Source organism: Ascaphus truei, chromosome 6 (genome assembly GCF_040206685.1).
Source record: "Ascaphus truei isolate aAscTru1 chromosome 6, aAscTru1.hap1, whole genome shotgun sequence".
Lineage (NCBI taxonomy): Eukaryota > Metazoa > Chordata > Amphibia > Anura > Ascaphidae > Ascaphus > Ascaphus truei.
Genome location: NC_134488.1, coordinates 121,552,768 through 121,578,656, shown reverse-complemented (window position 1 = coordinate 121,578,656; position 25,889 = coordinate 121,552,768). Strand labels below are relative to the sequence as shown.

Below are 25,889 nucleotides of genomic sequence, written 5' to 3'. Positions count from 1 at the left end.
CGGGGCCCAAAGGGTCTATAGGGCTTATGTACTAAGACAATTTTGGAGTTAAATTGGAGCAAAGTGCGTCGTCTTTGTGTTGCGCCTTTTTGCTCCAAGGCAGGGGTAGCCAACCCCAGTCCTCAAAGAACACCAACAAGTAAGGTTTTAAGGATATCCCTGCATCAGCACAGTTGGCTCAATCAGTGGCTCAGTCAAAGACCTAGGATTGGCCACTCCTGCTCCAATGTATCAAGGACTTTGCTCCACTTTTTGCGCCATGTGAGTTTTGGGGAGTGTCAGTAGGAGAGGAGCTGTTGCATAGTGTATAGACTATAAAGAGATGCATCAAACCCTACACCTCAGTGCGGCACTTTCTCTCCATGCGCGCCCAAATCTGCCAGTTCTGAAGTGATGTTAACTTTGTTGCTTAAAAATATACCCCTCATGCACAATGAGAAACTGGAGCAACATAAACCTCGAATTCATTTCAACAGAAGTTTATTTTGTTATAAATATGGTGCTGGTTTTGGCACTAGTTTTGAATTCGGGAGACGTTAGTAAATAAACCCCACAGTGTTCAGCAGACACAAATAACGTCATTTAAACACCTGTCTCTTCAGGGATTACGTTTAACGGATTCCAGCTGCAAAAGTGGGGCCAAAAATTGCACCAGATACAGTATATCGAAGAAACAAAATCTCCATTTCTTATAATATTATTTTCTCCATTTACAAATCTGGTGCTGTTTTATTGTACCCCAATTTGGCAGCCAAGAGATTCGGATATATAACCCCCGACAGCCCAGATTCCCTAGTCTCCGGTAGCCTATTTAACGTGACATTAATTTAACGGGCATTAGCCATAACGCAGTATTCACTAACGCAAATAATGTGATGTTAAGCAGGATTTACTCCTGGTAAAAGCATGGAGTCTTGAACAAAGGTCAAAATTCCAAATCAGGCATGTCTATCATGCAGGCTGGATGCAGCCCGATCCCCCCTAATATGGAGGTCACTGGCATCTTTTTATTACTAATTGAATATGGCCCAGAGCTGTAGCGGTTGGAGGAGCGCAAGGAGAGCGCAAGAGGCTGCGCAGTACATTGGCGGGACCAGTATGCGGTGGTTCTCTCTGCTGCCGTGTTCCCTAGCCGACTGATTCTGTTTCTGCCACGGGGAGGAGGGGAACTAAACTTACTACCGCTGCAGATACATTAGCCCACCATCTCTCAGGCTGCTGCCTACGGGGCTGCACTGCCGTACCCCTGCTACCTTAAGGGCACCAACACGTTCCAACTGCGGTTGGGGTTGCCTCATCTGATCCCATCTAGGCGCCTGCATATCTTTCCATTGTGAGCTGTTTGACAAGGTCTTCTCCTGCTTGAAGCCACTGGCCAACCACTGGCCAACCACTTTGCCAGGCCCCCACTGAAGGTAACTATAAATATTGTATGGGTCAGAGAACTGTTTGAGTGCTGGACACTGGGAGGATGCATGGGTGCAAATGTCTGTGTTTGGTGTATAGGTGCAAAGAACTGCGGGGTCTAAATTGGCTGTGTAAATACAAAGGAGCATGTGGGTTCTGTATATGCAGGTGTCAGTCAATGAAGAGATGGCAGGGGGAAAAAAATGGGAATACAGCATTTCTGCAATGAAGTGGAGTTAAATATATTGTGTATAATGAAGCGTCAAGTCTTCCAAAGGAAAATAATATACGTCCCTGAAATAAAGAGCAAAAAGTATAACAACTTTATGGGCAAATTAAGAGAAGATAAATGGAAAGATTTCAAAGGACGGCTTCAGAAAACCCAGGTTTTTTTTCTAAACGTATCCAAGTTGAATGAAGCTGCTGTCATTGCAAGTTATGTTTTTATCTCAAATGATTACAGGTCATTACAAGCCATTTACTGACAGCTTACATGACATGGTCTTGACAACTGAAGTTGAGCAACCCTGTGCTAGATGCCAATTAACGTGCCAATAAAATGCCCTCAGTTTGAGGCTTCAACAAGGAAAGACGTTGTATTCGGCATAAAATACTCCTTTTTCTCATTTGTGCGTACATAACTGAGCGGCCACTGAGCGGAGGCTGGAGCTTTATGTTGAAAATAACAGAAAAAACGTTGGTGAACTGAGCATGACAAAGGCAAGCAAAGATTCTCACCGCTAATCATGCTTAGATTCACTGGCGATACCTATGGAAGTCTCCTGGCAGCAGAAGTTAGCCAGCACTGGCAATACCTGGCAACATCTGGCAACATCTGATTTATCAAATAAAAAAAATTGCATTCAAAACAATAGCTTTTTTTTTTTTTTTTTTTGTATTTGATCAATCTGGTTTGGTTTGTTTGTACCAACGATGTCCCCTATTTTGCAGCAGAGATTTTGATAAATAGATCTCCTTCCACTGTACATTTGAACCGGAGAGGACCATATAAAGCTTATCTTGTTGGTGGCTATTTGTCAGCGTTCTGGACCATTTCTGGGGCAGTTTTGCAGATGGGCGGTTGATGAATGACCCCTATGGAGTTTGACAGTTGTATCATTGTCTTTACCACTGAATCATTACACACTTCACACTCTGGGAGGAGCATATATTTTACCATCTCCACAATGCCGCTCTTACAGTCATCATTCCCCGAGTCTGAGTAGCGTACAACTTTTAGACAATGTTTCATTCAGAGTACTCACCCTAACTTTTGAAATTTCTCCCTTCACAATAGAAATCCGATGTCCATACACATCTATGTTGACGAGCCTGACATAAGCCACGACTTTGTTTCCTCTGTTCTCATTCTTCTCATCTATACTAAAGGGCGTTAGGCCTGTCTCATTGCCACTGTATTTGACCAGGACATAAGTGCATGTGCCTTGAAGGTCAAACTTGTAACCATCGAAGGTGGTGTAGTGGGGGTCTCCCCAGCCCCAGCAGGTCCCCATGTATTTGTGTACACAGACTCCTTTTCCATTTTTAACTTGACAGTCCTCCTTGACGCGACACTTCACGTGTCTGCATGGATCTGAAAATGATAACAGTCATTTCAACATCCGGTTCCACGTGACAATATGACACAGTGGGCTTATTCTGCATGGCACTTCCTGTTCATCAGGCATTGATCGTCTTCCGTAGGAAGGAGGAGATGTAAAGTAGAAGCATGCTAGAAATGACAATCACGGGCACAAGAGTTGTCATTTGAAGATTAATGTCACAACACTACTGTACATTTTTGCTGCTACACAATGTGCCCACAAATGCTATGCTGTGACTTACTGCAGGGGTGCTCAACCCCAGTTCTCCAGCCCTGCAGCCGCCCCCCCACCCCCCCTCAACTAGTCATGTTCTCAGGATATCCCAGCTTCAGCACAGGTGGCTCAATTAGAGGCTCAGTCTTTGAGCTGAAGCAGGGACTGATGGAGTCACCTGTGCTGAAGCAGGGATATCCTGAAAACCTGATCTGTTGGGGAGGGGGGCTTGAGATCTGGAGTTGAGAGCCCCCTGACTCACTGAACACTAGTAAGCCCGTTGGATTTCAGCCTGTTTACAGCTAATAGTTGGTTAGCACAACCCAGAGATCTGTAAAAGAACCTTCTGTGTTACGTGTATTTTGCTGGTCATTTTATTTATTTTTGTTTTTTTTGCAATACTTAAACTAGGTGACCAGCAATGCAGGGCATTGGTTTAGTTCGGTGTTCAATACCAGACACAAAGAAGACAGTAAAAAAAAAATGAATAGTTATATGGATGCCCAAGGTGTCACTTTAGCATTCACACACTTGTTTCGTCAGCAAAAGTCTTCTCTCTTACCTTTGTGACATCCCCTCACTCCATCTTTTACCTCACATTCCTCATCAACGCCACATTTCAGGGATTTACAAGAGACACCTTTAATTGGATCACAGGAGCAGGTCTCTGCACATTGGTTTCTCACTAACATCTGCTTGGGCTGTAGAGAGAGTAACATCAGTATTGTGACACCCATAACATGGCTAACAGTTGACAAGGAGAAGAACAAGATGTAGACGGATACCTTATAATAAATGCCTCCTTGGAAGCATCCACAACTCTCCACTCCAACACAATGTTGCCCATCAAATAGATACCCTCCATCACATTGGCACCCTTCTGCACAGGTCTTTGGGCATATTGCTTTGTCTGTAATCCCAGAACAGCTGCCAGTGCAGGTATCCGCACACATCTTATAGCTACTATGTTTCGGGCAGGACAGAGCTGAGAAAGGTAAACATCAGTATAGACTGTTAGAAAATTCTGTAATATATGGTACACTTTACTGCATAATGGCATCAAGAAATTAGGGAACGGCAGTGATACGGATTCCTTGAATCACACAAATCCTTAAAAAGTTAAAACTTCTGGTATTATTTGTTTTGTCCCATGTTATTTATATTTGTCTTTGGTTCTTTTTCACACAACCTTTTTAACAATGGCCATTTTGCTTCCAAAATCTCTTGTTGCCTTTGCTTAGCATTGCCCATTCTGGAGAAATGTTACTCAGGGCATTAAGCAGGGTGCTGAGCTGACACTGTACTCTATCGAATTTTGTAATGGGACATTCCATCAATACATACATACAAACCCTTCATGTGTATCGAAAAGACCAGACAGAAGGGTCAAGACTGTGGGCATGAGATGTTCATTGAAAATCAATGAGAGGCAATAAAAATCAGCATAATACTGCAATGGGAAGCAGCATAAACAGTACCCTACCCTCTCCTTGTGTACCCCCGGCCACAACGGGTTTCTTTGGCAACCATGCAATATTCTATTAATTTCATATGCATATTAGGTACATTCACCTGTGTGCAGGTGCATTGCTTATTCCTAAACCTTGGTATGGCTGGGGGGTTTCGAGGACAGGACCTGGAACCACTTTACTAAATTGCAGGCACCGTGCAGAGGTTTAATGCAGTTCATTATCTTAGTTGGGTTGTATTACATACCACTAAAATCAAACGGCACAAGCTGGGCACTTGTAAAAAAAAAATTGATTTAACAAATAGATATTAATGATAAATATACTGTTTTACAAGTCCTCGGTTTGTGCTACTTGATCTTGTTGTAATAGTTGCGAGGAACGGCCCTTGCTTGATTGCTGGAGGCACTGCAAGTATTATTTTGTTTTCTATTTTATATATTTTTTCTTATACCCCACACCACAATATCAAATACCTCCTTCTCCTCTGAAAGTTGTAGCAGCAGTGACAGTGCGTGTCCCTTGTAATAGAGACTATCACTTTACTATATGTCATCTCTTGCGATAGACATGGATGTACAACACAGAATGGAACTGTCAGTCTCCTCCTTTTTCAGTCCTTAGCTATCACTGCATTTGCTTTAGACACTTTTACAACTTACCACAGTAAGAGTCAGTCCTCCACTTCTGGACAATGACCCCCGCAGACTGGCAATCTGCCACATAGCTCTGGACACTAGCACAGAGGATCATTCTGGCTCCCTTACTAATAGCCAGATCAAAGACACAGTTGTTAAAAAAGACATCCGGGCTGATTATAGAGTAACAAGCTTTGAAAGGCCCATTGCTACTTTTCAGAATGCCACAGTAATCGTCCTTCTGATAAATCTCCAATTTTTCCTTTAGTGGGACAGGGCAGTCCTTTGTGCACTCGTCGGTACAAGGTTGTTTATTTTCTGGAGTCTTCCAAAACAAGCCAAAAGAGGTAGCATTGGGTGCCACTTTTCCATCAGGGAGGTGGAACTCATCATTTTTGTTCCCATTATAATTGCCACATAAACCTTCTAAGTGAGCTTTGAAGCTTGAGGGGAGGGTGACCGTGATATGATAAATAAGGTCATAAGTCACCTGAAGCCCAAAATCAGTCAGCACAGTGACACCAGTGCCGTGCTGATATGCACGAAGTCTACCATCCATTAGGTTAATAGGAAGGTCATACAACGCTTCATCCACCTGTGGGATACACACAAAGACAGCTGAGAGTTAGTCCAAACTGTAAAATCTCACATGATGCACTTTCATTATTTCAGCTGTGAATGACCACTGTGGACTACAAAAACAATGCAAGTTTACATCGTAAACATAGTGCACCATAAATACTGTATGTGTGTATGTCTATACTGTACATACATATAAAATAAAAAAATATATATAGTGGATGTTCAATATAACAATTTTGATCACTAACACTGCAGTGCTGAGTCTTCTTCTTAAAATCTGGTTTGGGTGAAATATTATATATATACAGTATTCAAATCTGTAGAGAATGTCAAAGTGAAGGTGTGACAGGATTAGTAGAAAAATGCATCATGAAGCCAATATTTTGATTCAATCCATTGTTTTCAAGTACAGACATTGAACATGCAGAGGTACCTATTGGAAATTACTTGTCCCAAACAGGGAACTCAATTTCAGACCAATCTGTAGTAATACCCAAAGGAAACGTAAAAACATGCAGGAAAGAGGGATATAGAATATATGTAGGGTATATAACTAAAGTATACTCAACTTCTGGACTCAAAACGATTATTTGTTAATTAAGATAGTGACTCCATGACACATTTTCTCATGTGGATCCCCAAAAAATGTATTAGAACTTACAACAAATCTTCACTTCTCTAGGACAATTATGGCTACGGAAAGCTGGAATATGTAGTAATTTTAACCAGGAGAAATTAAGCAAACTAAACTGAAGGGAGATAGGAACGATCCCGATAGAGATCAGTATATAAAACTACTGCTCACATTGTGTCTGCCTAAAGCAAGGATGGCCAACTCAAGTCCCCAAGGGACACCAATAGGTCAGGTTTCAGGACATCCCCTGCTTCAACATAGGTGGCTCAATCAGTGGCTCATTCATTGACTGGGCCACCTGTGCTGAAGCAGGAATGTCTTGAAAACCTGACCTGTCGGTGGCCCTTGAGGACTGGAGTGGACCACCCCTGGTCTTAAATTTTGATGTATGTTAAACAGAGGGTGTTGACCTACCTTGATTATGCCAGGTTGGTTCTGTGTTATAGTTAACGTCGTTGCATAAGCTGTCACCTCTACTTTTTTGGTAACGGGTATGATGTCAGACTCTGACTTTTCACTCTGCACATTGACCACAAAAGGTGTTATTCTTTTTTCCTGTTCATTGGACTTGGCCAGCGTGTAAGTGCAGGTGCCTTGGAAGTCAAAGGCAAAACCATCAAAAGTGAAGTAATGGGAACCCCCGGAAACAAGACACACGGCAAACCCGGTGGCGAAGCACTTCCGGACACCGTCTTTTATCTTGCATTCCTCGTTGGGGCCGCAGGAGAAGGACGTACATTCCATTCTCCCCCCGTTCCTACAGATACACTGCTCCTGACAAGTGTCAGACGGGTAGAAGACCTCACCAACGGTGTAGTAAATGCCTCTGTACCTACCGCCACACTGAGAGATAGGAATACACTCACTACCACTGAGTATAAATCCATCATCACATACACAGCTCTCCACGCACTGAGGATCACAGCCCGAAGGAGGCTGGAGGCCAGAACAAGTGGTTGGACATCCTTGGGAGCAGAGTTCATAGTGGCTATTTGCTGGGCAACTTAAGGCTGAATGGAGGAAATAAAAAGCATTCATTATTCAGAGATAACAAAGGAAATAGTATGTAAAGCTTCAAGAGCAATATTCTTGGTACTGTAATATTGTCTTCTCAACCTGGATTAGGGGTCCCAATACTGTACATTTCTATACTCTGATTAGTAGGCCAGTATACAGTGGTTAAAGAGTAGCGCACTGTGCAGTTTCGATGTTCCTACAGTATATCTAAAACACACTTTTGACCATTTTGGGAGTTAATGCTGCATTCTCCAAGCAAAATAAATGCACTATTATATTTAACACAAGAAGAGGGGACCCCCTGAGGGGTAAATGTGTACCCCGCACCACACAGAGAATAGTATAATTATATTCCGTTGTACCACAGAACTTCACTACAAAAACTGGTGTAGGGATGGTGCTGACTGGGAGTAATGGTATTATATTTAAAGCAGCTATGAATATAACTATGGTTATCTATAGTAAAATGCCTTATCATCATATGCAGTTAATCCATACAGTAGCAGTGGTTTGGAAATTGGGGTTTCTCTCTTAAAAGACAGTAGTTACAAATAGTCTTAGAAAGGTTAAAAACAGCTTATTTGCTTCTGGACCTTATCAGCTATCATAAATACACCACTAAATTGCCATTACCACAGGAAGTTATGATTGAGCAGGAGCACTGCCACAGGAAACTATGAATAAGCAGGAGCACTGCCACAGGAAGCTATGAATAAGCAGGAGCACTGCCACAGGAAGCTATGAAAGAGAAGGAGCACTGCCACAGGAAGCCATGAATGAGCAGGAGCACTGCTACGGGAAGTTATGAATAAGCAGGAGCACAGCCACAGGAAGCTATGAATAAGCAGGAGCACTGCCACAGGAAGCTATGAATAAGCAGGAGCACTGCCACAGGAAGCTATGAATGAGCAGGAGCACTGCCACAGGAAGCTATGAATAAGCAGGAGCACTGCCACAGGAAGCTATGAATAGTCAGGAGCACTGCCACAGGAAGCTATGAATAAACAGGAGCACTGCCACAGGAAGCTATGAATAAGCAGGAGCACTGCCACAGGAAGCTATGAATAATCAGGAGCACTGCCACAGGAAGCTATGACAGAGAAGGAGCACTGTCACAGGAAGCTATGAATAAGCAGGAGCACTGCCACAGGAAGCTATGAATGAGCAGGAGCACTGGTATGGGAAGCTATGAATAAGCAGGAGCACTGCCACAGGAAGCTATGAATAAGCAGGAGCACTGCCACAGGAAGCTATGAATAAGCAGGAGCACTGCCACAGGAAGCTATGAATAAGCAGGAGCACAGCCACAGGAAGCTATGAATAAGCAGGAGCACTGCCACAGGAAGCTATGAATGAGCACGAGCACAGCCACAGGAAGCTATGAATAAGCAGGAGCACAGCCACAGGAAGCTATGAATGAGCAGGAGCACAACCACAGGAAGCTATGAATGAGCAGGAGCACTGCCACAGGAAGCTATGAATAAGCAGGAGCACTGCCACAGGAAGCTATGAATAATCAGGAGCACTGCCGCAGGAAGCTATGAATAAGCAGGAGCACAGCCACAGGAAGCTATGAATAAACAGGAGCACTGCCACAGGAAGCTATGAATAAGCAGGAGCACAGCCACATGAAGCTATGAATGAGCAGGAGCACTGGTATGGGAAGCTATGAATAAGCAGGAGCACAGCCACAGGGAGCTATGAATAAACAGGAGCACTGCCACAGGAAGCTATGAATAAGCAGGAGCACTGCCACAGGAAGCTATGAATAATCAGGAGCACTGCCACAGGAAGCTATGAATAATCAGGAGCACTGCCACAGGAAGCTATGACAGAGAAGGAGCACTGCCACAGGAAGCTATGAATAAGCAGGAGCACTGCCACAGGAAGCTATGAATAAGCAGGAGCACTGCCACAGGAAGCTATGAATAAGCAGGAGCACTGCCACAGGAAGCTATGAATAAGCAGGAGCACTGCCACAGGAAGCTATGAATAAGCAGGAGCACAGCCACAGGAAGCTATGAATGAGCAGGAGCACTGCCACAGGAAGCTATGAATGAGCAGGAGCATTGGTATGGGAAGCTATGAATAAGCAGGAGCACTGCCACAGGAAGCTATGAATGAGCAGGAGCACTGGTATGGGAAGCTATGAATAAACAGGAGCACTGCCACAGGAAGCTATGAATAAGCAGGAGCACTGCCACAAGAAGCTATGAATAAGCAGGAGCACTGCCGCAGGAAGCTATGAATAAGCAGGAGCACTGCCACAGGAAGTTATGAATGAGCAGGAGCACTGCCACAGGAAGTTATGAATGAGCAGGAGCACTGCCACAGGAAGCTATGAATGAGCAGGAGCATTGGTATGGGAAGCTATGAATAAGCAGGAGCACTGCCACAGGAAGCTATGAATAAGCAGGAGCACAGCCACATGAAGCTATGAATGAGCAGGAGCACTGCCACAGGAAGCTATGAATAAGCAGGAGCACTGCCACAGGAAGCTATGAATAAGCAGGAGCACTGCCACAGGAAACTATGAATAAGCAGGAGCACTGCCACAGGAAGCTATGAATAAGCAGGAGCACTGCCACATGAAGCTATGAATAAGCAGGAGCACTGCCACAGGAAGCTATGAATGAGCAGGAGCACTGCCACAGGAAGCTATGAATGAGCAGGAGCACTGCCACAGGAAGCTATGAATGAGCAGGAGCACTGCCACAGGAAGCTATGAATAAGCAGGAGCACTGCCACAGGAAGCTATGAATAATCAGGAGCACTGCCACAGGAAGCTATGAATAAGCAGGCGCACAGCCACAGGAAGCTATGAATAAGCAGGAGCACTGGTATGGGAAGCTATGAATAAGCAGGAGCACTGCCACAGGAAGTTATGAATAAGCAGGAGCACTGGTATGGGAAGCTATGAATAAGCAGGAGCATAGAGCACCAAACAGACAGCAAAAGCAATTACTGCTTAAATGTCCATTTTAATAGATATGTTACTAAGCAAAACAAGAACAAAAAGTGTTAACGTTTCGGGTAGCCTCTTCGTCAGAACATCTACATGTTTCTCCCTGTTCTGTTAACAAACATATCCATTCAAAGGGAGATTTAAGTTGCAATTACTTTAGTGGTTTGCTGTACATGCATTCATACCACTGGCTAAAAGGGTCAAAGTGAATATGGAATTTAATTCAGCATACAGTATGCTATGTGACCGTTACACATGCTAATTAAAAACATCTCCTTTAAGATGCTTAGCATATTCTTCTACAATTCATTGCTAGATTGTAAGCTCTTCGGGGCAGGGACTCCTTTTTCCAAATGTTACTTTATGTCTTAAGCGCTTACTCCCATTAGGAGTTATATTATTATGCCACATGTCTTATTGCTGTGGAGCATCATGTACATACTGCAGATGGAGTTACAGTATATAAATAAATATACACATATATACATATATACATACATATTATTTTAAATTGGTATTCTGTGTTATATTCTTGCATCTGCAATGTCTGCTAAGATCTGAATTTGTGTCTTGTTCAAGAAAATCATAAGCTAATGATACTTACTGAACCACTCTGTTCTCCATGAGTATATAATGACACCAGCTCTCTGGCAAGTTGTAGCATAAACTGACAAGGCCTGGCCGATAACACTGAAACGGCCCTTGTAGAAGCAGGAGTCATATACGCAATCCATGAAGAACCCCTCTGGTTCATATATGTGGTGGCAATTTCTGAAGGGGCCTTTCTTGTCTAATATAAGACCACATTTCCCTTGGCCTGCTCTGTGTTCCTTCTCGACGGCTGCTAACTCTGCACAAACGGGACCCTGGTCATTAACACAGCCTGGTAAGTCACTGACCAACCACAGCTCTCCAAAGGCCGCGGGGGTGGTGGCAGTTTTGAAATCATCCTCTGGTTTGCCATTGAAATTTCCACATAACCCATTAACAGCGCCGGCATACGATGTTGGCAGAGTGACAGTGACTAGGTTGTCCCAATCAAATGTGACGGTAACTTGAAAGTCAGTGTGCACTATGACACCTGCTCCTTTTCGGTAAGCCGTGATTTTTCCATGATCGAAATTGTAGGGGAGGTTTACCAGCAATTCATTAACCTGCAGAGGAAGAAGGGAAGGAGATAATTAAGACTGGCCTTTTTGTAAACGTATTGGCCTACAATCCAATAATTTTCCACCTCTTAAAATCTTTGTTAATACGACAACAGCTTGAGAGGGTTGAGAATATCTCAGTAATACAGTATGTGAATTCCCACTTCCATCCCGGTGTTTCTACTTAATGGAAATGGGGAATGAAATGTACTAAAGAAATGTATTCCTTCTATCTACTTTGCACTGTGTAGGAAGAAGGCAGCTTGAATCAGATATAAGTTGCTCTGGGTGTATAAAAAAGGAGGAGGCATGTTACAATAAGCAGTGTTCGACAAACCTATACATTTGCTCGCCCCGGGCGAGTGGATTTAACCCCCGGGCGAGTAAATATTGGCCCAAGCAGCACACGTTTGGTACTAGGTGGCGAGTAGATTTTTTTGTGTGGCGAGTAGATTTTTTGGTGATTTGTCAACCACTGACTATAAGTATAATAAGAGAGAATAAGAGAGTGTGAACTATGACTGTGGGTTGAGAAATAATCATTGAGATGAGCTACTCATTGATTGACCTCCTACGTTAGTATTTATTGGTAAGAATATAGATAAGGTATGACCCTAGCTATACTTTGCCTTTTACCATAAGATTAGAATCACATACCTTTATTTTTCCAGGGTATTCTCTGTTGATAGTTATGTCAACACCATACGTTTTGACAGACACACTTTTCGTCTTTGCAATGACATTGCTACCCCTATGTTCGTTCTGCACCAGCACTTGGAAATCATCAAGATCTAAGTTTTTGAAGGCGAGTGCAGAAAGGGTATAGAGGCAGGTTCCTTGGAAATTATATCTCCGGCCATCAAAAGTAACATAGTGAGGATCCCCTGAGGCAGAGCACATTCCATAGCTGGTGGAGTAGCAGTCTCTGAGTCCATTCTTGATGCTACACTCAGTCAAGCACCGGTAAACTTTGCAGGTGACAGTTTTTGTTAATGCGTTACAGCGGCAGCGCTCTTGACAGTTGTCATCAGCCCAAAATTCTTCATCGGGGGAATACTGCTGCCCCTTGAAAATGCACCCACACCTGTCCAATGGGATACAGCTTCCCTTGCTAAGCACAAAGCCTGTGTTGCACTGGCAGGTCTCCACACAGAGTTGCTGGCACTCGGCGGGGCCTTTTGGCTCCAGGCAGGTAGGAGGGCAGGCGTTACCGCACAGTTGATACTGACTGTTCTCTGGACATACCAAGGCTACAACAATGAGAGGCAGTTACAGTACAATGCTCAATATCAATACACATGGATTTACACTTTGCCCCTACTTACATCTTACTTATTAGAATTCACTGTGCTATAGTAACGTTTAGTATTAATGTAACATTTTTTTCCATGTTGTGCTGTGATCAAATTAACAAATTAGACCATTATTATTTCTTAGTGCACCTCTTTTGTTAATACTGAATGTGTTTATAGACACGCATGAAGATTATTTTGTTTCCCTTATTAAATAATTTATATTTTACTTCTGTGTGGAATTTTCAATACATCAAATGGTTCTAGAGACAATAATAATTAGACATACGAGCACAAGTTTATAACACTTCCATCATGAAGAAAACATTTTCTTACATATAAAGCCTTTTAGGTTGCCAATTATCTCCAGGAAATCTGGTTCATGTGGTTTAAATCAACATGTAATTGTCGATTTGGTGCATTACATTTGAGATATGCTGTAGTGCACTACTAATGGTCCATTTGTTTATGGTCTTTTTATATACTATAAACCAGGGGTCTTCAACTAGTTTTCCAAAGGGCCAGATGAGAAACAAATAAGGGTATAAGGGTCACAAGCTTATTGTAATAACATTTTGTTCTATTGAAAGATGTAAAAACTATTGTATTTCAACATTTTGCACACATTTTGTCTGTCGTATATACATTGTCATGACCTTACGCTACAAGTGAGTTGCAGTGTGAAAAAACTGCACTTAGCTATTTATGAAACTCATGTGAAATTAGCAGGAGAAGAAAGTCCGTGCCACATCGAGGCACTTTGCAGGCCAACATTTGGCCTGTGGGCTACCAGTTGATGAGCAGCTCTACTGTAAACTATCCAGTGTATAGCAGCAGATTTCAATCATATTTACAAGCAGCTGTTACGGGGGGATTTAAGCGTGTTAACTGTGGCGTGTTTAGCTAAATACTGTGTGTTTTTTCCCTAAAGGGTAACCTTATAGAGTTCACTCCTGGTAAAATGTGTCATCTTATTTTTACAATTGAGATGCCAAAATTCAGTTACCAAAGTTGCTGGCAATATAAAACCCCCATCCAAGTTGAAAACCTAGATGGGCCAAGTGGCTCTTTTCTGCCATCGAATTCTATGTTAACAGCTAGTTAATGTGCAGCATATAAAGTGACAAAAATATAGGGTGATATTTACTGATAGTGGTCCACAAGATGTATGGCAGTTTTCTCTTACATTTCCGGGTTACCAGAGTTTCACCACATTTTGCCAGAATCTCGAAAACGTTATAAATTTTGTCGGAATTTTCGGAAAATAGCCGTTTATAACGGGCCACCTTGCCGTGCACATTGACTCGTAATGCTTGGTGACATTTTTTCAGACTTAAGTGAAAAATAAACGCATCTGTATTTACAAAGCAGTCTTTAGCCATCGGGCGCTTTCTGGGACTGGAAGATATTTTACAGCTCATTCGAGTCAATTGGCTACAGAGTGCCTTCCACTGCTGCAAGGTGCGTTATGACAGCAGAAGACTGCTTAATAAATATTGGGCATTATTTTTACCCTACGTTTTTCTTTTTCTATGAAAATCAACTCTTCTTCTCGAGGTTAACGCAGTGTCACCCCCAACCCACAGAAGATTCCAGCTGTCTAGAGTAACTATGGATACATAATCAAATATCTATGAATGTACATCGAGTTTTGTGAAAGACGACCAAGTGATGATTGTCTGTGCTACTAAAACTTATTACGTGGACAAACACTCAGCTTTGTGAATGTATTCCATCCTAAATTTTTAATATTATATATGCCACTGTCTATTGCCTCTCGCATGTTACTGCTCTGCAAAATACCACTCCCACTAACACAAATAAATGAAAAGAATAATTCTTACAGAATCCAATGATCAGTCTCCATTCCCGAATGCTTACACCTTCCCTCTGACAGGCATCAGCGTAGGCTTTTAGAGATTGCACCAAAGTTTGTCTGTAGCCATCATTTGCACAGATGTCATATACACAGATGTCAAGGTAAACTTTGACATCAATAACCGCATGACAGAGACTGAATGGTCCATTGACTTTGACGAGAAGACCACAGAAATCCTCGGCTTCGTATTTCTTCGTCAGTTCCGCACTGCAGGCCTTGCATTCACCTTGACATTCATCAAAGCAATTATTGTTTGTAACATTTACTTTCCAGCTTTTACCAAACTCACTGGCCTTTGCCACTATTTTTCCATCTGGGGTCTGAAAATCATCCCTCCAGTACGTGTTAAAACTGCCACACAGACCGCCAACAGAATTGGAGAATCCATTAGGAATTTGTATTGCAAAGTTGCTGCTCCAGTCGTACCAAACGTTTACCCGGAAATGGGTTTCAACTACAGCGTAGGTCCCACTCTGGTAAATTTTTAGCAGGCCACCGTTTAGATTTATTGGTAAATTGAGTTTCTTTTCATTGACCTTTACATGAGAAAAAACGAAAGTCAGAGGCATAGAGAACCTAACAATTGCATGTGGATTTGCAGTCCAAAATAATAGTGTGCTGATTGCCTTTACATTTCCCCTTTTATCCTGATCATATACATAATTGTTCAATTATCAATTTTGGAGAAATCAATGCAAAAAAAATTCTACCGTGCCCCTTAAAAGTGGAAATTGTAATTATATAAACAATCTCCTGTCTGCAGAAGCTGAAACTTGGAACGTTGCAGGACATTGGCACTGGCATATTATATTAGTTATTGTCATTTTCATTCTTAAGGGCTGATTCTATATGGGCCGAAGCAGCTGTGTTGGCACATATAGAATTAGCCCCTTAAACGTTTGAACCTAGATTTTTAAAGCTACAAAAAGTATCCCAAACTGTAAAAAAATTTCACAATGATAAAAAGTGTTTTATCGGGGTGAAAATGTTTGGTTTATTGCAGCTCTATAGTACAATGTCCTGTGAGAAACGCACAGTATACAATCATTGTCTACAATAATATGATCGGAAACGGACATTGGGTCTCGGCCGTCTCACCGCGCCAACGTCTCTGCCGGCGTTTGGCCGCAGAGGGACAATCCGCAGTCGCTCTGCCACTGGACCCTCATCTGCCACCTGCTTCTCCAATAAAGTAAGTTAATTTAGGGGTTCATTTAGTGGTTAGGGTAGGGGTTAAGGATAGGGGTTTTAAGGGTAGGGAATTAGCGTAAGGGGCTAGGGTAAGGGGTTAAGGTTTTTAGGGTAAGGTGTTTAGGGTAGAGGGTTAAGGTTTTTAGGGTAGGAGATTAGGGTAAGGGGTTAGAATAAGGTGTTTAGGGCAAGGGGTTAGGGTAAGAGGTTAAGGTTTTTAGTGTAGGGGATTAGGGTAAGGGGTTAGGGTAAGGTGTTTAGGACAAGGGGTTAGGGTAAGGTTTTTAGGGTAGGGGCTAGCGTTAATATTAGGGGTTAGGATTTGGAATTTTTAGGGTAAGAGGTAAGGTTAGTGATTTACCTTGGCAGTGAAGCTGCTGGTGGCGAGAGGTCCCTTTAGGTGAGTGGTGGCTAAACACCGGCGGAGATTTGATTGCGGCATAACAGCCGCGATCAAACGTCCTTGACCATTATATGATATATTCTTCCAATTCTAACCCCACTAACACATCAAATAATAAACAATAATGTTTTATATACCATTGCATCATACGATAGGTACTGTAGTTCTAAATCTACATTTTGCAGCCACGATACATTTCTGCCACAAAGAGATTTTTGCCTAAGACCGAAAAAAAATACCAGTGGGATTTGAACCAGGTTCAAGACCACTCATTTCTCACATCAAAATTAAAACCTCTTAGTGTTCTCAACTATTTGGGTAGCTACATTTCCCACCATGTACAGAGCATAACCGAAGCACAACATATATTGAATAGTGAATTGAAGTAATAGTTCGAATAGAATCAAATTGATGGTATAAAATAAAATATTTATTGCATTAACCTTACCCTTGCCAGGCCAACCTCTGACCTATGCAGCGTTATTGTGAATCCATAGGCACGAACAGTAATGGATTGAAATGGAGAGAGCAGCGTCTTGCCCAGATTCTCCTTGTTGACCTCCACGCTGAAGGCTGGAACATCAGCTTTTCCCAAGGTGGTGACAAGAGTGTAAGAGCAGCTTCCATGGAAGTTGTAGTCTAGTCCATCAAAGGTGTGGTAGTGAATGCCACCAGAACCCCAGCAGGTAACCTCATAGCCTAAAGATATGTGATTACAATTATTTGGTTAAAATGTTTATTAGTGCATGATATTTACTAACATGATTACATCCATTTTTTTACACACATACTATATAACATACATAAGAAATTATAAGAACAATTTGTACTGTATTACTTGAACTTAACCACAATTATTTGAGATTAAATCCCTCTTAGTTGATTTCTTAGTGTCTCTTTAAAGAGACGACATAAACCTAATGTAGATAGGCATTCTTAATGTTAATCAATAATGCTTTTTTACCCTTATTTTACACTCATACTGTATCTGCTCATCATTTGGAGTGTGGTTACATGTACAGTAGCAGTAAAAGGAGCCATTGAGGAGTTGCATAGATCACATACAGATGTAGTGTGGCGTGCTGTGCCAAAAGGGAAAAGCTACAGCAATTACAGGTCTAGAAGTCTGCTTCTACTTTGGAAACACAGCGCTGCGCTCCAACTGTATGAACCGGGAGCGTGTATCAAACTCTTTATCTTTGGTCTTTGTTCTTTCTATTTAACTACAGCAAAATCACTGTGTCAGGTCTAAGAAGACATAAACCTGTGTAGCAAAAAGTTCTCAATGCATCAAAAAACAAAACTAAGATGTGTAAAAAAAAACAGTGGGATTATATGTGAGATCTTCTGGCAGTAATCCATATCCTTAGCTCCAATCTTAATATAGTAGATTTTAATGAAGGGATCTGCGTACCGGCTTTGCAGCTGGGAGGCTTTGTTCTACTTACATTGTTCTAATCCCACTCTCATTGCATCACAATATATAAAGCACATACATAATTACCTCTTGTGGAAACTGCAGGGGATCCATAGCTAATGTGATCTCCAAAGCCAATGCTCAGAGCTCCAAAGGGTGTGATGGGATGCTCTATATTGTGGAAGCTGAAACCACTGCCGAAATTGTACTCAGTCCATGAGTAAGGGGAGCCCTGGATCTCTTTCCAAATTACATCCACTGGAAAAGGTTTCCCATCAAATACGATACCTGATATCCATGCTTTCTTAGCTATGAGAATGGCATAATTATTTTCAATATTGGGGTATCCAGTGACTTTGTAAGCATTCCCGAAACTTGCTATGTCTGGAATATTCATCAAAAAGGGGTTAAAGGTTTTGCCTTTAAAAGTTCCCCCAGCAGAGTAGTACATGACCTGCACTCCAGCAGTTGCATCGAAATACAGTGGGCTTGTGACTTTGACTTCAATTTGTGCTACTTTTCCCTTCTCCAATTTCTGACTCCACTTCTTCTCCCCAGACTTGAAATCCACTTGTGTGTCCTGGGAAGCCACTACAAAAACGACATCATTATTGGACTGGAATGAAAGAGGTGGGATGATAAAAGTCCGCCCCCACCTGGAGATGGGCAGGAGCTGTTCTGAGATGTGGCCAAAAGCATTGTTTTTCTTGGAGTTTGTGCTTCCTGACAGAACAGCCACTGGGTTCTGAGCAACTAACCTGGTCCCTGACAGGTCTTCCTGGCTCTGGATCTGTATGACTTGGAACGGTTCAAGTGTGATTGTCATCTTGCTACCAGCTGCATAGTTTGTCCCTTTGAAGGTCACAGCTCCTTTGAGATAGATGTCAACCAGGGTGGTAGTTTCATAAGCTGTCACAGCAAACTCTTTATAATTATTCTTGTCACCCCAAGGTGGAGTGATGATGTAATATTCCAACCCCAGCTCATGTACAGGGTAAACTATAGTTGTATCAGCTGTGTTCTTTTCATAGTTTAATGCCACCATCGAAATAGGTTTGTTGGATTTGACTATAACAGATGATTTAGATGTGCCTGTTCCCATCATTTCCACTGGCTTGTCAATCTCCACGAGGACTGTTTCCCCTTGGCCCAGTGTCAGATCCTTCCGGAAGCTGCCATTACCCGTGACCACAGTGACGGAGGTGGTAGCAGAGTAACTAGAAATGGTCAACTGTAACTTAGCCTGGGTCTTCTCGTCATTATTTTGCAAGCAGGCAGTGATAAATTGCTTGCCAAGTAATCCATAGAGATGAGTATCTGACATAAAAACAAAATTAGGTAAATTTGTTTCCATTTTAAAGTAGCAATGCTGCCTTCCATTTTTTTTAAATTCTTAATAGGTTTGAAGCAGGGGGTCTCTGGAGCTGAGCAGCGTTAATCTCAGCTCTGGGGACCCACTTCTTCCTGAGATACTTACCTCCTCAGGAGGTGCCGGTAGCAGCGGCGGCGGCTAGAGTGTATGTGGGGAACATAATGGCAGCTTAACTGTCATGTGGGCCTATAGAAAGCCAAGAAGACATCCCGTGTGGCTTCATATTGGTCACACGTGACCAGGACCTTTAAACCTCCGGAGTTGCTAACGGCACCCATTACGGATGTAAGTATGTCAGGGAGCAGGGGGTGCCAGGAGCAGAAATAAACACAGTTTCGCTCCGGAGACCTCCTGCTTCACTGAATTGAAAAAAAAAAGCATGTTTTGTTCCTTTAAGCAAGAGATCCACAGACCATAGCTACTCCATGAGAAGCGTATATAACTCCCTGTTTAAGCGTGTTTGGTTTCTTGTGCAATGTGCTTTCTTAAGCATCTACAGTAGTTTCCATATTGATTTTTGTTATTAAACACTGTGCTGGCAAAAGGTGTTGACAGGGAGTTGACATTTATAGGACTTTTTTTTTGTTTGGTACCATTCCAACCTATAGATCTGAGCACAACCCACTGATACCACAAAGCTCATAGCTTGAAAAGTATTACTGTGCTGAAGCTGAGAGGCATCCTCCTGATCCCATAAAGATATAGAAAAATAAAATCTGACCTGGTGAAGATCCCAATCGGGTTGTGCCAGATGCATTTCTTTCACTAAACCAGGAGTGGCCAACCAGTCCGCAATGGCCACCAGCAGGTTTTAAGGATATCCCGGCTTCAGCACAGAAGGCTCAATCAGTGGATCTTTCAGAATGACTGTGCTCCAGATTGAGCCACCTGTGCTGAAGCAGGGATATCCCTAATAATTGGCCTGTAGACGGCCCATTAGGACTGGAGTTGGCCACCCTGTTCTAAACGCTCCCAGATACTGTGTCCAAGACTAATGGCCCTAAACATTTCTCTAGTGCATGTTATTAGCACACAAAGAGACACATTAGACACTGCTTTCTCAAAATCTCAAAACTGGTGCAAGAGACAGGGATCTTATTTCTCAAAGAAAAATAAATTCCAGTGTGTTCAATAGTGGTCTCTTCTTTAATAAATCTGGGGCTGGGTTTTTGTATAGATTTGGCCTCAGATTTGCAGCTGTGAGACTTTGACAAATAACCCCAGAGCACTATATTTACCAAGCGGTGCTATGCACTGATAGACCTTAAAGCCCCTTCACTTGCAGGGCCATATGGGTCTTATGGCATAGCACTGTTTAGAAGAAATGGGCAAAACCCCTTTGACTACAATAATTACCAGTAAGGTCTTCAATAGGAGGTCTTGGCTGTAAGGTAGCTGGAGACTGAATTCCTGAAATAAGAAACATATTTTGATTGTTACTACAATACCCAGTCTCCTATACATCATTAAGATCCCAAAATTCAAAATTAAGGATAGATAGGACCATGATATAGATACTCACCCCCAGTGCAGACTGCAGGAGACCCATACCCAATACGTTCTGAAATACCAATATTTAGGAGCAGAAAAGGAGAATGGGGATGTTCTACAATGTGAGAGCTAAACCCACGTCCATAGTTAAGCTCCCCCCAAGAATATGGGGTTCCAATCATTGCTCTCCATTGCATGTTATCCATTGGCTTTCCATCAAATGTTATCCCAGATGCGGAGAAGGTCTCAGCCACAATAATCGCCATATTATTATCAATATCCTTGTGGCCATTAATCTTATAGGAGGTGCCAAACTTTGATCTGTCTGGAATGTTGATCATAAATGGGTCAAACTTTTTACCATTCAGTATACCTCCAGTAGAATAAAATGCCACCTGCAAACCAGCTCCAGCTGAGATGTAAAGTGGGCTTGTGCTCTGTACTTCAAACGTTATCACTTCTCCAGCCTTTACGGTGCGACTCTCTTTAGTGGTACCAGACTGATAATCTATTTGTGTATTTTGAGATGCCACAACAAGCACTACATCAGCATTTGACTGAAAAGATAATGGAGGCACAACAAAGGTACTTCCCCACATCGACACAGGACGCAGCTGCTCAGTGACATGATCACAGTCAGTGTGTTCTTTGTAACATACATGTCCACTCAGTACAGCCACGGGATTCTGGGTAACCACTCTTGTTCCAGACAGGTCATCTTTGCTCTGAAGTTGGACAACCTCAAAGGGTTTCAATTTCAAACTGAGCTTGCTACCAGCTGGGTACATCCTGCCCAAGTATGTTACACCTCCCCGTAGGTAGATGGTCACTGAGGAGGCATCGTGATAGTTGATGATAGAAAATTCTTTGTAACCTCTCAAACCTTTTGGCTCACCAGCTGGAGTAAGGATGTAATATTCAGTGCCCAGTTCATGGGAAGGATACATCAGTGATGTCCCCTCACTGAAAGGCTTGAAGTTCCGAGATTCAACAGAGATTTCTTTATTGGCCTTAATGACTACTGAGGAGGTGGAAGTCTTGGAGCCAATTATCTCTACATTGAGGGCAATTGTCACTACGATAGTTTCTCTTTCTCCTACAGTCACCACTTTTCTGAAAGCCGATTTCTGCACAGTGATGATGACCATTGTTTCTGGGTAGACGCCAGTAATAAGGAGTGTGAAATCTCCCGGGACTTTGGCGTTATCGTTCTGCATGAAGCTGGTGACAAACTCCATCCCAGTTGGCCACCCCGAGGGAATACCTAGAGTACAAACAAAAGAAAGAAGACATATTGTATCACAAACTACATGCAGCCTCTCTCTTCTCATGGTTACAAAAATATTGACTGGGGTGCATTAACTCTATTACGGATGTTCTTGGACTATTATACTGAGCCACTAATTGAGCCAGCTGTGCTCAAGTAGGGATATCCTGAAAACCTGGCCTGTTTGCGGCCCTTGAGGACTGGAGTTGTGTAGGCCTGCTTTGCCATTTGGGACCCCAGAAATGAAATTTATGAGGCAAATTGTGCTCTTTTCAGATTGTGTACTGACAAAAAAGTCGTTTCCCATACCCTTCCTTCCTGTGCAGAAGTATGTGAGGGTTAAGCAGCTCTGTAAGCAGGTCCTGATGTTGTGATTCATGCACTGCTTATTAAACATAGAGAACAAATAGTTGCACTGAAAAAAGGATGCACTCAGCAGCTCTGTGTGTCTATGAGAGAAGAGGGGGCAGGAGGGAGTGAGTGAGGAAAAGAGTGAGTAAGAGTGAGACGCAAGGGATAAATACATGCAAGACGGGAGGGGGGAGAGTTAGTGAGATGGATGGGAGAGAAATACATGGGTAGAGGGTGGGAAATAGAGGTGGCTCGTGAGGTGTGAAATGTTGTGACTGACCCCTGTCGAACCTAATATGTGTCAGCCAGATAGGGGTTCCCCGAGATTTTTCGAAATACTTCAAGGGTTCCTCCAAACAAAAAAGGTTGGAAATCACTGCCTTACTTGTATGTCTGGAAGCTTTCATTTCAACTACGAAAATGTATATATTTCTAGTTTATTCCTTAATTAGTGGAATAATCATTTGTATGGGGTATTCATGCTTTCCATACTGTTTTAGGGGTCATCAGACATCAGTAGTTGTCAGTAGACATATCACTTTATCTCCCTAACCTCCTTGATCTCCCTCAGGTATCAACAATTAGATTGCAAGCTCTTGGGAGCAGCTTTCATTGTGTTTATCACTCTCCAACTTCCCCTGTTTGACAATCATTATACCAGGTTTGGGGATATTTTGGATTATAAAAAAAAAGGAGACACAGAGATGTTGGCAAAGCCTTTAGCTGTAAAAGCCTGTGCTTTTCTATGAAGCATGAGCATTTATTTTGCCGGGCTCTCTACTGCAGCGGTGCGCAAACTGGGGGGCCCAGGGGAGGCGGGATATTTTTGATGGGGGGGCGGGGTGGTTGCAGAGGCCCCGCGCTCTTCCCCATGGCATTTAAATTACATGCCGGGGGATCGCATGAGGCCTCTGCGACCTATTCCTTACCGAGATTCAGACGGCTGCTGATGCGTTGCCATGGCAAATGACGCAAATGGGGGGGGGGGTTATATGTATTGTTTTATATGTATTGTTTTTTTTATCTGTATTGGTTTTTTTTGTTTGCCTTCCTCTGGATCAATATACTGTAAATACAAATACTGTACAGCAGGGGTGCGCAAACTGGGGGGTGCACCCTCCAGGGGGGGCATAGGATTTTTTGGGGGGGCGCGGCACTTACAGAGGCCCCCACGCTTTAGATGAAATGCAGGAGGGCTGCGCGAGGCCTCTGCAACCACATCTTACCAGGATTCAGCCGGCTTCTGGACGCATCACCATGGTAACGTGCGTCAACTGATGCTGTGGGGGTCACGTGACATCACAGGACCCACTGCGTCATTTGATGCCGGTTAACAGGAAAGGGGGGAGGTGCGAGTGCGGGGGCTGGCAGGCAGGGGGGCGCTGCACAGAAACTTTGCACAGCCCCTGCTGTATAGGATAAGTATCTGCCATCTAAATTTAACATAGGTTGAACTCAATGGACATATGTCTTTTTTTCACCCTCATCTACTATTTAACTATGTATCTATGTAACATAAAAAAGACATTGTTTTATAAAGTGAAAGGTTGTCAGTAAACACATTTCTGAAGCAGAGAAGGTGTAAGGGTCTACAGTATGAAGATTTTGTACCTGTAGCTTTGTATTAGATGGTCTGTTTCAAGTTATCGTGGTCACGAGGTGCCTGGTTCATGGAATATGGATCCAGCCTACCAGCGGCTGAAGGCTGTTACCCAAACAAAATTACTGTAGCTGGCGTCCGAATTATCGATTGAAAATGTTGTTACCATAATTTTACAAGCAGCTACAATAAAGTTTTAAACTGTTTGGGGATTGCTTTAGTTTTTCTGACTTGCTACCTGATAATGGTATATGGGACTACAGTATATCACTGTTGTCAAATATAAAACGCTATTAGAAATCATATCAGATCTTACCCCTATGTTTCTCCACTGGCGGCTTTGTAGACAGAGATCCAAACCCTAGAAAAAAAAATCAGATAATTTTAGAGCAGCACAGCACTTTGTTAAATACAAAGATTACCATTGTGAAAAGAATACACAGAAAATAAAGGACATGAGAATGAAAAGATGTAGTGGACATTAAAGACACTTACCACCAATGCAAGCTGCAACAGATCCATAGCCAACTTGATCTGAGTTCCCAATGCTCAAGAGTCCGAATGGACTGTTTCGGTTTTCCATAATGTGAGAGCTGAAGCCACTGCCAAAGCTGTATTCACCCCAAGAGTACTCAGTCCCCGGGAATGCTGTCCACTGAATCTCTTTTAATGTTTTCCCATCGAAGGTTGTTCTTGGCCCCTCTGATGTTTTCGCTAGAATGACGGCTATATTTGTATCAAACTTTTCTTGCCCAATAATTTCGTAGGTGAGGCCATACTTGTCCATGTCAGGGATGTTTGTGAGGAAGGAGTTAAATGATTTGTTCTTTATTGCCCCTCCAGTGCTGTAAAATAGTATTTGGACCTTATCACTGGCTTGAATAGTTAAAGGCTTGGAAGTCGAGATTTCAAACTGGGCCACGTCTCCATCTTCTAAATGCTTTTTGCCTGTCTGGCTCCCAGATTGATAGTCAATGAAGGTGTCTTGGGAAGCCCCTACAAATGCCACATCATTTTTGGGCTGGAAAGACAAGGCTGGGATAAGGAACTTGGTGCCCCAACTGTCAACAGGCAGGAGTTGTTCATATACATGGTCGCAGGCGCCATTCTTCTGGGAGCATGTGTGCCCACTGAGAACAGCTACAGGACGCTGAGCAATCACCTTGGTTCCCGATAAATCATTCCTGCTCTGGATTTGTATAGCTTGGAAGGGTTCAAGGGTTAGCTCGATTTTGCTACCTGGCTTGTAATCCTTTCCTAAAACTTTCACAGCTCCTTTCAGAAGGATTTCAACTTTACTGGGATATTTGTATGTGACCACAGAGAATTCTGTGTATTCAGAATCAGGTCCCCATGGAGGGGTAATCACATAGTATTCAGTTCCCAACTCGTGCACTGGGTAAAGCAAGGCAGTATCAGCACTGGCAGGTTTATAGTTCCGAGAAATGACAGTAACGTCTGCATCTGCCTTAATTGTCACAGAAGATGGGGACGTACCAGACCCAAGCAACTCTATTGGTTCTGTGATAGGAATTTTGACAGTTTCTCCTTTCCCGACCTTTACATCTTTTTTAAAGTTAGACTTGTTAATGGTGACAGAGACAGAGGTAGATGGGGAGGTGCCGGTAACCAGAAGCTCCAGTTGTGGAATCTCCTTGGGATTGTGATTCTGCATGAATACAGTAATAAACTCCATTCCTTGTGGACTACCTGAGGAAAAAAGGACATACATCGGTTTATCCCATGACTTTTTTGTAGTACTTAGTCCATACTGTATTTCACATTGCAATAACCAGTTGTTGGGATAATAAACCAGAAATTAATCAGCTAAGTGTTAATACTAAGGTTGGGCATTTTTGCTGGTGTTTTGGTTTCAGTTTTCCTGGAACTCAATTGGTTTTGGATTTTTTTAAATTTAATTCCAGCATTGGATCTTAAAAGATGATTAC

The 25,889-nt window shown here is 42.6% G+C and overlaps 1 protein-coding gene across 1 annotated transcript in view; it reads right to left on the bottom strand.

Moving 5' to 3' along the window:
• LOC142498150 (IgGFc-binding protein-like) overlaps positions 1-25,889 on the bottom strand; it is a 65,332-nt gene that overhangs the window by 14,220 nt on the left and 25,223 nt on the right. Inside the window, exons 16-29 of the mRNA XM_075606658.1 lie at positions 24,436-25,650; positions 24,257-24,301; positions 20,754-21,986; positions 20,588-20,641; positions 17,947-19,176; positions 16,891-17,141; positions 14,814-15,384; positions 12,335-12,927; positions 11,134-11,683; positions 6,962-7,557; positions 5,356-5,926; positions 4,010-4,209; positions 3,787-3,925; positions 2,673-3,001 (exon numbers count right to left, since the gene is read on the bottom strand). Coding sequence (XP_075462773.1) covers positions 2,673-3,001; positions 3,787-3,925; positions 4,010-4,209; positions 5,356-5,926; positions 6,962-7,557; positions 11,134-11,683; positions 12,335-12,927; positions 14,814-15,384; positions 16,891-17,141; positions 17,947-19,176; positions 20,588-20,641; positions 20,754-21,986; positions 24,257-24,301; positions 24,436-25,650 — 7,577 coding nt within the window. The remainder of the gene's footprint in view (positions 1-2,672; positions 3,002-3,786; positions 3,926-4,009; positions 4,210-5,355; positions 5,927-6,961; positions 7,558-11,133; positions 11,684-12,334; positions 12,928-14,813; positions 15,385-16,890; positions 17,142-17,946; positions 19,177-20,587; positions 20,642-20,753; positions 21,987-24,256; positions 24,302-24,435; positions 25,651-25,889) is intronic.